Genomic DNA, 14,036 nt, shown 5'->3' on the forward strand with positions numbered 1-14,036 from the left:
TTCCTTTTCCGTCTCTACTTCCCCCAGGGTGAGGCCGCCAGGGTCCCCATCGATCATCGACCCAACTCGACCGCCCCCCAAAGTCCAGGCTACGGGTCCAGCCACCTCCCAGATGTCCTGGCCGCCGCTCCCCCTCACCTTCTCCTTCTCCCTGGTCCCTCAAGTCATCCCTCCAGTGGCCGACTTGGGGAATCACCGTTTAGGGTCCTTGCCAGCCTCGGCTTTCCTCCCATCTTTGATTTTTCTCCACTAACTGACTTCCCGGTTGCTCCCCAAATGCACTTGGTTTCACGTTTCCGGGCCTTGTCACACGCCGTGCCCCCTACCTGGAGCACCCTTCCCGCTTCCTACAACACCTGGCAAACTCCTGCTTCTTTGGCAAAGCCTCGGCCTCAAAGCCCCCCTCCTCCTAGCCTCCTGTCTGAGCAACGCCAGCCTAGGGACCGCGGGGAGGCTGGGCCGGGGTCTGGGACGTACAGTGGTGCAGGGGTGGGGGCAGCAGGAAACGCGTTGGCGTGAAAGGACGGGTGCACGTGAGCGTGCCCGTGCCGGGGGTCCACGTGCGGCGCCCCGGGGCTCGCCCCCTCTTCCGTCCAGGCCCCGCCGCAGCCGTCAGACCCTCGGCTGCGCCTCCCGCCCCCAAGTTTGCAGACGCGCGGGGAGAGAGGCGGGGCCGCAGCGCCTCCGCGCTTGCGTCTGCGCACTCGGCCCTACCGTGCTGAAGTCCCGCCTTCTGGAGGCTGCCTCGCGCTGCTACTGGGCCACGCAGATGACCGAGCGGTGCGATCACCAGTGAGGCGTCCCAGCTGGTGGGCGGGGCCTGGGCCACCCGATGCGCGGACGGGGGCGGGCGGGGCGCCCTACCCGGGATGACGTCAGGCTCCTTTCGCGGCGCGTTGCCCTGGAAACCGCGTTTCCATCCCGGCGGGTTTCCGGGGGCCGCCCCCTCCCATTCAGCTTTTTCCTCAATGGTAGGGGGAAGGGAGCGATCCAGGGCCGACCCCGCCCCCCGCGATCCCAGCGGTCCCTGCCCTCTTTGTGCCTCAGTTTACCTCTCCGTGCCTCCCTACGCACACGTGGCCTCCGCCTGCCGCCCCTCCGCCCGCTGCACCCCTGGCTGGGCTGACCCCACCAGGCCAGGGCTCTGAGCGTGGAGCTCCACACCCCACCCCACGCCCCCAGGGCACAGCCTTGACCCCCGGGATCCCCAGGCTGGGGTGGGAGTCGGCATCCCGAGGAGCGGGTCCTGGAGTGCAGGGGGCGCCCCCCACCCTGCAGGATGCAGACACAGTCCCTGTGATTCAGCAGGTGCTGCAGACAACATCCTCCTTCCTTCTCCCCACCCCGCCCAGCGAGGGGGCGGGTGGCGCCCTGGGGCCCTCGCCCTGACCCCAGGCCGGGCGTCGGTGACCCGCACCCCACCCTGCGCCCCGAGGGGACATCCGCACCAGGGACGGGGTTCGGGGGGCCGCCCGACTGGGCATCCGCCTTCCTGCCGTGGGCGTGGGATGATTTGGGGTTGACTGGGCGTTGGGAGGGGCAGAGGGGTCTCAGGAAGGTGCTCCCAGGCCACTCCCTGGACCTGTGCCCCTTCCCCTCGGGGTTCCGGGTGCTGGGGCCCCTAGAGATGGGATAAGGGGTGGAGGTCACACCATTGAACAAACACCCCAAATCCTGTGGGGTGGGCCAAGTGATGTTTCTCTTTGGACCTCTGTTCTCCCATCTATAAAATGGAAGCCCAATTACTTCTCTTAGGCAACTCCTGTTACCTGAGAAAATACAGGTTAAAAAAGAAACAAAGGACATGCAATAGTATTATTGCCCTATCTCTGCCCAGCCAGGACATGGATGGAGGTAGGACCCCAGAGAGGACTCAGTGCTGGTGGGACTCTTGGGGAGCTCCAGGCTGGGGGCAGACAGAGGGAAGGGTGGGGTCTGGGGGACTGGGCGGACAGGGGTGGGAGGCACAGGCTGGGGAAGTTCCCAGACAGCAAGGGACAGCCAGACAAGGGGTGTTCCTAGATAGGGGCAAAGGCCAGGAGGTTTGGAGCTGAAGGCCAGGTCTGGGAAGGGCTGGAATGTCAGGAGGTGTGGCCAGAGAGGCCCCCCCAGGGCTGGGTCAAGCCAGGCCTCTTATCGCCAGCCAGCCCAAGGTACCCTGCAGGATCTTGGGTCCTCCCAGTGGGCCTAGTGATCTCCTTGCAGCAAGCCACACAGACAGGAGACTCCAGGAAGGGCAGTGGGTGGGTCTGGCCAATTGGAAGCCTCCCCGCCCCCCACCTCCTGGGGCTGGGGAGAACTGGTGGTCGGGTCTCCCCCATACTGGCAGGTCCTGAGAGGGGGCCACGGTCCTGCCCAGGCCACGAAGCAGGCAGGCAGGCCCTTGCCCCACACCCTAAGGGACTTCCGGCCTTGGGTACCAGGAAGTGGCTGGGCTCCTCCCTCCCACGCCCTGGCTGCTTCCTGCCCACCCGGCAGCCAGGGAGGGAGCGTGGGAACTTCTCAGGGCCCTGGCTCCTGCCCCACCCCCTCCTCGGGGCGCTGGGACCCAGGTCCGTGCCTCTGACTCCCTGAGCTGACACCCCACTCTAGGAACCCTCCCAACCAAGGCCAAATCCCCCCACCAGGTGAGCAGGCGGGAGCCAACGTTTCATTTTCTGTTTATTACTTGAAATCACGGTGCTCGTGTAGGCATTTTTTTTTTTAATTTTATGTTTTCATACATGAAAGTCACGCCAGGTGCCGGGACCCCCACAGCCCGACCCCCCGAGGGCGGGTAATGCTTTCTTGGGCAGCCCTTACCGGGCAGAGGGTGGCGAGCCGGTTCCTGCCTGGAGGTTCCACCCTCAACCCGCGGAGGCACAGACGTTATTTAAAAATCGTTAAAAAACAAAACAGAACACACATTTAAATAGGGTATCCAAGACAGTTCTTCAAAAAACAAACCCGCCCCTGTTTCTTTTTTTTTCTATTTTTTTTTCTTTTTTTTTGGAAAAACGAAAACAAAACCCCAAATCCTTGAGCTCTACCCTCTGGGACCCCTCCCTGCCCACCCTCCCACAAAAAAATGTACAGAGCTACAGTTACAACACGTGATGTTCACATCTGAAACCATTAACTTTCAACACATAAAGGGGGGGAGTCGAGGACCTGGGGTTCACCTACGAGAACAAAGGTGGGGACAGGCAGGGCCAGGACAAGACCAACAGGCGGGGTGGGGAAGGGCCCAGACATCTCCCTTATCATTAAAAAATAAAAAGTGAGTGGGGAAAAAAAATGCAAAACCTACCCCATTGAAACGGCCCCACTAGGGGATCTGTCTCTCCCCTCTGGAGCCAGAGCCCCCTAGGGCAGGGGCACTGAGGGGTGGGGGGGTCCAAATTAGACCAGCAGCGGACCCCGCCACGGGGGTTAATGCTACACGGAGTTGTTGCCCCCTGCCTAGGGGATTCACAGCTCAGCACCCCCTCCCATCCTGGCTGCAGGAGGGGCCCCCAGACAGTCCCAAATCCACGTCCCTCAGGTTGGGCCAGGAAGGAGGGCTCGGAAGGGGGGAACTCCCCAGCACCCAGCCATTCTCTCCCCTTTTTCAAGAGTTCCCCAACCACTATTGGCTCAGTCAGAAAATTAATAGTCTATAAATACCCCAAGCTCAGGCAGGAGGTCAGAAAACATGGGGGTGGGGGCGGAGGAAACAGCACAGTCTGCCGGCGGGGGCGGGGTGGGGGCGGGCTGGGGGGGGTAGTTCCCCTCTCCCTTCCCAGCAGGAAAGGGTGCCACGCCCCTGCACCCAAACCCTGTGCGGACCCCAGCCCCAGCCTCTCTGCTAAAACAGCTTTGCTCCCCTTTTTAAAGAAATGAAGGAAAATGCAAAAAGAGACCAAGAAAGGACAGAAGAGAAAGTCCCCTCATGGGCTTCTGTGACTTGTTGGCTTGCTGTAGCCCATTGGGTGCTGCTGGCCTGGGGTGGAGGCCCCGAAGTCTGCACTGGGAGGGATGGGTTCTGCGCCCTGTGGACCCCTCCCCTCATCTGTAAAGTGCATAATGACATATCAACGTTTTTGACTTAAAACCTGAATAGGGTGGGGGGGGAGGGGGAAGGAGGCGGCGGAAGGGAGGGGGCAGGTTTCTCCTTCACTCTCCGCCATCCAGAGACTGCTACATATTGGAGCTGGGGAAGGTTGGCAGGGAGGACTGACCCGGCGCAGAGGTGAAACGAGACAGGTAGGAAGAGGAGGAGGAGGAGGAGGAGGAGGAGAGGAGGGCAGGAGTGGAGGGTGAAGGAGGTAGGAAGCAAAGCCCATGAAGAGTCCAGGAAACCACGGTCTGAACTTTTTAAAAAAAGAAAAAAATAATAAAAAAGAAGAAAAAAAGAAAGGCTTGTGGCTGGGGGGAGTGGCCGCCTGCCCTCCAGAGCTGGGCCATGTTCTCTCCGGGGCTCTCCGAGTCCCCGCCGCCCTGGGCTGGGGTTCGAGGGGCAAGGGTGGCCGATCCGAAGATCCTAAGCCACCACGAACTCTGACTTGATGTCAGGGTTGACTTCTGGCTTCCACACGGAGTCCTCGAAGTCGAGGCCCAGGCCGGAGGCCTCGCTGGAGCTGCCACCGCCCCCGCTGCTACTGCTGTCGCTGCGGCCGGCCTTGCGGCTGGGTGACCAGTGGTACGGACCCCGCGCGTCCCGCCGGGCCTTTCTACGCAGCCGTTTCTGCTGCAGGAGCAGCTGCAGCCGTTCCACCTTGCAGCGTGTGGCGCGGTTTTCTGTCTGCCGAAGCCGGTCCCCTGCAAAGGAGGTAGTGACCCGTGACTCCCAAAGCCTCCATTCGCTGAATACAGAGGACCACCCCAGACCCCAGCAAATGCCCCTGAGATCAGGCACAGTCCTGCCCTCCCTGGAGACTTGTGCCAGCAAAGGAAGCGGTCAAGGGCATCCACCATGCTGGGCAGGAGGACTGCTTGAGCTCAGGAGTTGAGATGGGCCTGGGCCACAAAGCGAGACCCTCCTCTACAAAAATTACAAAATTAGTTGGGCATGGTGGTGTTTGCCTGGAGTCCCAGCTATGCAGCTGGCATCTAATTCTCTAGCTCAACTGTGAGCTGGGGAGGTCAGGACTGTCCTGCCTCATTCTTCCGGGAGTCCTACATGGAGGGGCTTGGCCACTTCTGTGATCTGAGGGGAGACACTTAGGGGTTGTACCTTTACTTTATATTATTATTATCATTATTAGTATTTTTTTTTTTATTTTTTTGAGATGGCGTCTCTCTGTCGCCCAGGCTGGAGTGCAGTGGCCAAATCTCAGCTCACTGCAAGCTCCGCCTCCCGGGTTTACGCCATTCTCCTGCCTCAGCCTCCCGAGTAGCTGGGACTACAGGCGCCGCCACCTCGCCCGGCTAGTTTTTTGTATTTTTAGTAGAGACGGGGTTTCACTGTGTTAGCCAGGATGGTCTCGATCTCCTGACCTCGTGATCCGCCCGTCTCGGCCTCCCAAAGTGCTGGGATTACAGGCTTGAGCCACCGCGCCCGGCCATATTATTATTATTTTTTGAGACGGAGTCTCGCTCTGTCGCCCGGGCTGGAGTGCAGTGGTCGGATCTCAGCTCACTGCAACCTCCGCCTCCTGGGTTCACGCCATTCTCCTGCCTCAGCCTCCCGAGTAGCTGGGACTACAGGCGCCCACCACCACGCCCGGCTAATTTTTTGTATTTTTAGTAGAGATGGGGTTTTACTATGTCAGCCAGGATGGTCTCGATCTCCTGACCTTGTGATCCGCCTGCCTGGGCCTCCCAAAGTGCTGGGATTACAGGCGTGAGCTACCGCGCCCGGCCGCTTTCCCGCTTTTAAACGGAGCTGGGAGGAGCCCCTGCAATGGGTGCGGAGCCCAAGGGCAGTACAGTGGCCATCTTCCCATTAGCCTCCGGAGGGGAGTAACCCGCCGTATGGGAGTAGTGGGGAGCTGGGGGGGTTCCTTGCTTTTCCAAGTCACTGAAACGCTTAGGGGTGGGCTCCGGCCCCGCCTCGGCCAGCACTGACTTGGCCATTCAGAGAGGCTCCAAATGCCATCTGGAGATGGTGGCCCGGGGGGGCCAGGAGGAAGTGGGCCTGGGGCATCCCGGGAACACACAAGGACACTTTGTGCCCCGACACACATGCTGCCTTCTCTCCAAGCTGGAGCAGAGCAGTGGCCACGGCAGCTGCCGTCCCCCCCGGCCCTGGGCAGGTCAGCTGCTCCTATGCCCACCGGCTCACACAGAGGGGCCTTGAGAAGCCCAGGCGGGCAGGGAAGGCGGGACACCCGAGGGCGGCCACTCACCCGGAGGCTTGCACATGCGGATCTGGCTCTGGCCCTGCAGCAGGGAGGCTGTGGGGGCAGCCGCGAGCTTCTCGCAGGAGGTAGTTCTGGGGGCCAGGTCGGGGGCCGGCGAAGCCGGTGAGCACTGGGCGTGGCAGCGGAGCTGGGCCAGCGAGGGGGGCATGCCCTGGTAGTGCCGGGTGGCACTCAGGAGGTCATTCAGGATCTGCAGGATGGTGCCGATGTCACGCCGTGGCCGCCCGCTGCTGTCTTGGCAGTTGGGGTGTAGCGTGCCTGCGGGCAGAGGTGGCCGTGAACAGTCCCATACGTCCAGGACGGGCATCCACGGGTGTGAGCTCATGAGCTCAGACAGCTCACGTGGGCAGGAGCGGGACATGTCCCCAGTATGCGGGCGCCTGGTGGCCCGCGGACTCCGGGGCAGGGCCAGGCTTGTGTGTGGGGAATCCTGAGGGGACATGTGAAGGGAGCAAACGGACACAGCGTGTGTATGCCCAGAATGTGTGGAGCCGCCTATGAGTGGATGTGGGCCCCAAGTGCACAGGGTCATGGGACACACGTGAGGTCATGCGTGTGCTGTGACACCTACCAGAGAAGGTCCCTGAGAAGACCCCCGGGGCGTGATTCACAAAGCTCTCGATGACGGCGCCGGGCTTTCGGGAGCGGGGGGCAGGACTGGCCCCTGGGGTAGACGCGGTGCTGGCACCAGGACTGGCACTGCTACTGGCCGTGGGGGAGCAGTCCATCTGCTGACAGGAGGAAGGGGCACGTGAGCACGGGGTCCAGGCTCAGGGGATCACCACCGACCCAGGGCCCAGAGATCACCCACCAGCCCAGGTCAGGAGATGATCCATCAAGCCATGGTCTAGAGATAAACTAGCCCAGGGTCAGGAGATCACAACCAACCGAGGGCACAGAGATGACCCATGAGTCAAAGGTCAGGAGATCATCCACTGGTCCAGGTCAGGTCAGGAGATGACCCACCAACTCAAGGTCTAGAGACAGCCCACCAATCTAGGCTGGGGGATCACCTATCAGCCCGAGGTCACAGGATAGCCCTTAATACAAGGGACTCACCTGGGGCTAAGAGCACTTGTCCTCTCCAAGCCCTCCCCAGGACGGCCCACCCTTTGGATTCCAACCAAGGGTCACCTTTCCCTTCCCCAGGCTCACCTCTGGGCAGGTGGTGGAGGCTGCGTGGGACCGGAAGGAGCCAGCTGTGATGGGCGAGGGAGACGCAGGGGAGGGGCTAGTGGGCACCGGGGGAACTCGAGCGGCACTGGACATGGGCCGGCAGGGTGAGGACACGGGGGAGGCTATACTTGGGTCCCCCCGTGCAGCGGCAGCGGCGGCGGCGGCGGCGGCCAGCACATGGCGGTGTTGCAGTGGAGCGTGCTGGGCCGCAAGCTGCAGCTGTACGAACATCATGTGGTCGCCCACACGCAAGGCCAGTGTCAGTGGCGAGCGGCCCGACAGGAAGTCACTGACCTGCAAGGAGAGCGGTCCATCAGCTGGGAGTCCCAGCCTGTGGCGTCCCCAGCCCAGCCCAGCCCAGTCCCCCCGCGCTGTGACCTGGGGCCTCTCGCCGCCCCTCTCTGGGCTCTGGGGTCCCTGTCGGTGCCACGGATGCTTAAATAAAATGAATCTGTATTTCCGGAAGCCTCCTCCGCCAGCCCGGCCCGGCCCGGGCGCCGCTGGGGGCTGTGGGGACAGAGGCGGGTCAGACGGGGGCCTGCCCCTCCCTGGCCAACTCGGTCAGTTCTTGCAAGGGGAAACTGAGGCCAGAGGGGGCGGGGCCCAGCTGGCAGTCGCTGACCTCAAACAACCTTCACTTTGCGTTTCCCCCACCCTCATGGGCTCCTAGATCCTCTCTGCCTGTGGATACGGGAGGGGCTCCATCTCAGGCCCCCTCCCAGCTATGTCACCAGGGCCAGCAAGTGGGTGGAATTCCTGGACGAATTCTTCTGTCCTAACCTTTGCTTTCTCAAGATAAATATTTATCTGTCCTGGGCGGGGCGGAGGCCGAGGGGGCGGCGGCAAGGCTGCAGGAAGGGGCCCTGACCGCCCTGGGGCTGGAGTCCCAGAGGGCACAACCTGCCCCAAGCACAGAAACCCTCAATCTGCCCCCGTTCAGGGTGGGTGTGGGTTGGATCTGACCCTGTCCTCACCAAGCCCCCTGCTCTGGGTCCCGGCCAGAGCCCTGCTCTCCCCAGGGGCCGGGATGGGGGGGGCGGAGGTTTCTGAGAAGTGACATAGGCTGGGATGACTCAGAACCGACCGCCTCCCAGCTCTCCCTCCTGGCTCTCCGCTGGCAGTGGCTGGCGTAACCTTCTCTGCTTGGGGCCCGTGGGGAGGGGGGCAGGGAGGAGGGCAGGGCAAAGCCCCCACCCTGAGGCCCAGCCTGCCCGGCCCCCCTGCCCCAAGACAGCCTTTGCAGGAAGGGCCCGAGGTGGCTTCCCGAGAGCAGCTGGAGTCCCCACCACCACCCGCCCTGCAACTTCCTCCCTGGGGAGGGCAAATGGGCGGGCAGGACTCAGTGCCAGGCAGGGAAGCTACCCCTGGGGAGCCCAATGTCTCCGCCCAGCCCCCCCCCCCCCAGTTCCTTCCTGACGCAGGCGCCCAGGGAGGAGGGTGTGAAGCCAACGCGCCCTGGGCCCCCTGCCAACCGCAGCCCCCCAGCAGCGGGGAGCTCTGCTCACACTCGCCCCAGGAAATCACCTGCAGCCCCCACCCTGGCTCGGGACCCCGGCTCTGCCCCCACGCCACCGCTGCTGCTGCTGCTGTGGCCACCCCCATGGCAGACCACCCAGCTCCCAGCCCCCGCCCTGCCCCCTCGATGCAGGACTCTACATGTCGCTGGGAAGGAAGAAGGGGGCATGGGCCTCGGGGCCAGGGAGGCCCGGGAAGCTGGCCACCCCCTCGCTGGGGCGGGTGGCAGCCTGCGTCCTCCACCCTGGCAGCGGGCGGATTGCTGAGGCCTGTGTCACCCTCCTGGGAGGTGGCCAGGGCCCTTGTCTGAGGAAGGCTCAGCCGCAGCCAAGAAAATGAGGAAAGGAGGAGGAAAAAAAAAAAAGGCCGCAGCAAAACCAGGAACCGGGTGAGGGCCAGCCCCAGCCTCCCTCCTGGCCGCTTACTAAATATTTTCCTAACATCCTGTCTAGGCCTCGCTGGCCCCAGGGCTGGGCGCCCCCACCCCCTCCCCTTTCAGGGTAGAGAACAAAGGCCAGAGAGAGGAGAAGGAGGAGGGGGTGATGAGATCCCCACCCTCTCACGATGGGGTCACGGAAGGCGGAAGGAGTGTCACCCCGGCCGCCGCCCCCGGCCCCTAGCAGAAATGTAAAAAAGGAGAAACTGGCTCTGGGGAAGCCACAGAGACTGTGGGGGCGCTACTCGGCGGGGGCCAGAGGGGGCTGGGGATGCAAGCCAGGGTGTGAGCAGGGATGAGGCCCGGTGGGCCAAGGTCACCCCGCAGGCAGTCTTGTGAAAGCCAGGTCTCCTCTCCCCAGGGCAGCTACCGTGGGAGAGAAAGCCCTCCGGGTCAGGTGGTGAGTCTTGGGGGAGAGGAGGTGGGGAGGCCAGGCCAGGCTGGCACCCAGGCAGAGTGGCACATCCCCTCCCCTACCCCAGCCTCCTGGGAACACAGACAACTCCCAGCCACCATCGGTGGCCTAGGCACCCTGCCCCCGGGGCTGCCCTGTTAGGAAGGAGCTGGCGAGGTCTTACCTGCGTCTCCGTGAGACTCTCGAGGGCTTGCATCACAGACTGCTCCGGCCTTGAGGCCTGAGACTACAAAGAGAGGCAGGAGAGGGGCCTGAGTGTGGGGTCGGAATCACAGGCTGGAGCACGGATGGGGTGGGGAGGGCCCTGCTGGCTGGCGGAGTGGGGGCCCCAGGTGGTGTGTGTGCGGACAGGTGCCGAGGGAGGGGCTACTGCCTGTGTGCGGGGGCCTCGGGGGGCACGCAGCCCCATGGCCATTTACCATGAGGCCCGCTTCCACGGTGGGTACCAAGGTCAGCTTGCTGCCATCACCCACGCCGAACTCCTGCAGCTTCCCCGAACTGAGCCGGCTGGGGGGAGGAAAGAAGAGCATGAGACTCCGCGGAGACGATACAGGGCCGCGGAAGCAGAGGCCGCGGGGGAGGGCTGTGCTTGTGTGGGGAGAGACACATAAGTTCCCACCCCCAACCCTTCCCGACTTCCAGATCCAGGGCCCTGAGCGCATGCAGAGGTCTCCGTCTGGTACTAGGAGCCCCATCCTGGCGATTCGGACCCCTTCCCTCCAGTGGAATCGCCGCCCTGGACTCTGGCACTCTGGCACCCCCTCTGCACCCCAACCAGGCACTTTCCCCTCGTCTGGGCCCCAGTGTGCTCTATGCCACCTTCCCCCGCGCCCCCAGGGCAGCCCCTGCCTCCAATTCCCCAACTCTAGCCCTGGCTCGTCTTTGTGGGTGCCACAGGCTTCGGCCCGAGAAGAGGCCCTGGGGGCTGCGCCGGGCCGGGCTCTCCCTCCTCCTACCTCCCCGGCGCAGGCCGCCGCCGCGCAGACAAAGGAGACCCTCCCCCTCCGCCCCTCCCCCGCCGGGCCCCTCCGCTGGGATGGACACTGCGTGTCCCCGGAGGCCCGCGAGGGGAGGGCCTGCAGACGATTTAAATACCAGGGGGGAGGGGAAGCTGCGGGGAGCGCTCGGAGGCGAGAACAAAGGGGGGAGAGAGACGCAAGTGGGGGGAGACAGCCAGACGCAGAGGAGGCCGCGGAGCAGATGCGGAAGCCGGCGCGGACGCAAGCGGGAGGGGGCGGCGGCGGCCCCCGCGCCCGCAGCCGGGACCCCCGCGCCGCCCTGGGATTCCTGCCCGCCCCCAAGGGGGGCCGCCGAAGCCCGGCCTGGGACGCCCTCGCAGCCGCCTTTGTGCGGCGACCCCGGGCGGGGGAGGGGGCCGAAGCAGGCGAGGCCGAGCAGAGGGCGCCCGAGAGCGCGCGGCGCGCCCCCGCCCCCCGTCTGGCCACCCCCTGCCTTCCCCGCGCGGCGCGCTCTTTGTTCCCGCCCGGGGGCCGGGGCCCGAGGGGGCGGCCGGCCGGGGACGCGCGGTACCTACGTGTCTTTGTGGAGAAGCGCCAGGCGCTCCTTGGGCACTTTGAGGCGCTGAGACAACCGCTTGCGCAGCCCCTCCACCGTCTCGTCGGGCGGCACGGCCAGGTCGTAGCGAGTGCCCGTGGTGCTGTGGATGGCCAGGCTCATGGGCGCCGCCTCGGCCGCCGGGCCCAGCTCGCAGGCGCCGCCGGGGGCCCCGCGCCGGCAGCTCCGGGCGCCGCCGGGCTGCGGCTCCATCCCCGGCGCGCGCTGGGGGCCTGGGGGCGGCGGGCGCCGCCAATCCTCGCCGCGCCTCCGGGACAGGGGCTGTGGGCTTCCCGGATGCCGGGTCCTCCGGGCACTCGGGGACGCGGAGCAGCGCGTGTCCTCCTCGAGAAAGTCCCGGCCGCGGAAGACGAGATCGAAATCCAAAATCCGTGTGGCGCTCCGAGGTCCCTCCGGCTCCTGGGGGCGCCTTCCGGGGGTGGGGACGGCACTCGCTTCTCCTTTAAAGGGCGGCGGGCGCGACCGGGGCGCGGCGCGGGGGAGGGTCCTGGGGAGGGGGCGCCGCTCGGCCGGTGGCGCTGGGTGCCGTCTGCAGCCCGGGTCGCGCTTCCTCGCGCGTCCCCTCCCTTAGCAACAGCCGCCGCCGCAGCTTGGAGGATCTGGGGGTGAAAGTAACAAGAAAAAAAAGTTATAATGTATCAACGTTCCAGGGGGCGGGGCCGCCGCCCCCTCCCATTCACTACTTACTCCGCCGGCCCCGCGCCGGCCAATCGCCGCGCGCGGAGCGCCCAGTCGGCCGCGAGCCCGGGCCAATGAGAGCCGCCGCGGCACCGCCCCACGTGGCGGCCGGGCCCGCCCCACGCCCCGCCCTCGGCGCCCAGGCGACCAAGGGGAGCGCGGCGGGGGCGGGGCTGGCGCCTCACCGCGCCCTCCCCCGCCCAGCCCAAGCCCGCAGCCATTCATAAGCGCCCGGAGCCCGCAACAAAGGGCGGGCGCGCCCCGGGGGGCGCGGGACCCTGGCCTTGAGACGGGCCTTGTTCCCCTTGCGATCTCCGGGGAGCGACCTGGGAGCGATAGGGGGCGCGGGCCATTGTTCCCGGAGCCGGGAGGGGCAGGAAGTCGTGGGGCCACCCCGCCGCGTCCGTCCGGGAAGAGCCATGAGCGGAAGCGGGAGCGCTAAGTCTGCGCCTCGTGGCCAGGGTCCCGGGGCGGGCGGGCGACGGGGCGGCTAGGGCCGCGGCCCCGGGGAGGGCGTGGTGAGTGGGGGCGGAGTTGGGGCTGGGGCGGGGCGCCCGCACCTCGGTGACGTGGCCGGGTGGCTGCTGCCGGGGACCCGCGAGCCCACCCCCCGGCCCCAGGCAGAACCCGTTTCCCCGAAGCGCGCCCGCCCGAGCCGTGACGTGACGCGGCGTCCCCGGCTGCGCCCGCGCGCGCTCGGGGATGCGGTGAGTCAGCAGCTCGGGCGCGCCCTCTGCCGAGCCCGCCTGGGAGCGCCGCCCGGAGTCCCGGGAAGGGGGCGCCGCGCTGCCCCTGTAAGGGGAGGAGGACGACTGGGCTGCGCGCGGGGGAGGAATCCCGATCAGGGACGAAAGACTAGTCGGGAGACTGGGACCGCGTGGCTGGGAAACGCAGGCCGGAATGGCAACCAGTTCAAGGTCACTCGCGGGGAAGGGGGAGTGCCTGGGGGGCGGGGCGGGGGCTGAGGTCGGGCCAGGGCGGTGCTGGCTGCGCGGAGCCCCTCCCACCCCGCACCCCGGGGGGCTTCCCAGGACCAGAGGCACCCCGAACCCGTCCTGTCCCAAGAACAAAGAAAAGTGCGGGCATCCTGAGTCGTATAGAGTGGGGACCTCTCCTGGGCCCGCAGGTCCCGCCCCTTACTCACCGGGCGCGGCCGGTCTTGCGTCTCAAGTGCTGCGAGTACCCTCGTCCGGGACCGAATGCGCGCTGGCCGGGCCGGTCTGGGCCAAGCGGGCGGCCCCCAGCCTTTATCCGCGCCGCCTTCCCTCGGGGTGGAGTTTGGGCGGGCAGGGGGGCGGGGGGCCGGGCGGGCGGTGACGCAGACTGGCCCCCGCCCCTGCCTGCCGGCCCGGGCCCTGGGGCGCCTTGGCGGCTGGGCCACCCCGTACGCAGGCTTGGCGCAGTTCATGGGGGGACGCCCCTTGAATGCCCCGAGACAGGGGTCTCGGCCTGCCTTGCCACGGGCTCGGATGCACCGCGATCGTCACCGGGACACGGTTTCGGGGTGTACAGCGCGACTCCCTGCCCCGCCCCCTTCCTGCCGCCCCAGGCCTGGTGCTTCCGCCTGGGGGCGCCCGCGTGGGGGGGACGGGAAGAGGGGCCTGAGTCAGCGGCCGTCGTCCAGGAAAACAGGCTGGAGTCACCTGCCGTGGAGTGGGGGTGCCCTGGCCAGCCCTGGCCTCTTGCATCTGTCAATGGTGACCTCAGAGGGCATTTATGGAGCGATTAGCCAGTGCCGGGCCTGCCTTGTGCCCAGCCAGTCACCAGCCGGCTATGCTGTGACCTCGGGAGGTAACTGGCCTCTCCCAGCCTCAGTTTCTCCAGGGTGGGTGGGAGTGTGGTGAGGGAATGCAGCAGGCTCACTCTGGGGCCATCACCCCCCATTAATATAGGACATGCTCTGGTTCCCAGCCTTTGG

The 14,036-nt window shown here is 65.7% G+C and overlaps 1 protein-coding gene across 4 annotated transcripts; it reads right to left on the reverse strand.

The window, feature by feature from the left end:
• Positions 1 to 2,647: 2,647 nt before the first annotated feature.
• On the reverse strand, positions 2,648 to 13,419 carry MIDN (midnolin). Of its 4 annotated transcripts, none has more exons than XM_033199640.1 (9): positions 13,263 to 13,419; positions 11,400 to 12,039; positions 10,285 to 10,372; positions 10,029 to 10,091; positions 7,878 to 8,006; positions 7,479 to 7,793; positions 6,895 to 7,051; positions 6,309 to 6,581; positions 2,648 to 4,779 (listed from the first exon to the last, which is right to left on the reverse strand). In XM_033199640.1, the coding sequence occupies exons 2-9, from the start codon at positions 11,630 to 11,632 to the stop codon at positions 4,502 to 4,504; spliced, it is 1,536 nt and encodes a 511-aa protein (XP_033055531.1). In that variant the 5' UTR covers positions 11,633 to 12,039; positions 13,263 to 13,419; the 3' UTR covers positions 2,648 to 4,501. The 4 variants fall into 4 exon arrangements, with proteins under 4 accessions (XP_033055531.1, XP_033055530.1, XP_033055532.1 ...); XM_033199639.1 differs by having other exon boundaries at positions 6,895 to 7,054; XM_033199641.1 differs by lacking the exon at positions 7,878 to 8,006 and having other exon boundaries at positions 6,895 to 7,054.
• Positions 13,420 to 14,036: the final 617 nt, after the last annotated feature.

The sequence above is a fragment of the Trachypithecus francoisi genome, unplaced genomic scaffold (assembly GCF_009764315.1).
Source record: "Trachypithecus francoisi isolate TF-2019V2 unplaced genomic scaffold, Tfra_2.0 Lachesis_group5, whole genome shotgun sequence".
Lineage (NCBI taxonomy): Eukaryota > Metazoa > Chordata > Mammalia > Primates > Cercopithecidae > Trachypithecus > Trachypithecus francoisi.

Excerpts from the sequence above, each read along its gene's own strand:
- MIDN (XM_033199639.1), bottom strand. The coding sequence starts at position 11,632 with ATGGAGCCGCAGCCCGGCGGCGCCCGGAGCTGCCGGCGCGGGGCCCCC. Across the intron at positions 7,794-7,877 it reads GGGGCGGCGAGAGGCCCCAG|GTCAGTGACTTCCTGTCGGG; the intron begins GTCACAGCGCGG and ends CTCTCCTTGCAG. Across the intron at positions 4,780-6,308 it reads CCGCATGTGCAAGCCTCCGG|GGGACCGGCTTCGGCAGACA; the intron begins GTGAGTGGCCGC and ends CCTCCTTTGCAG.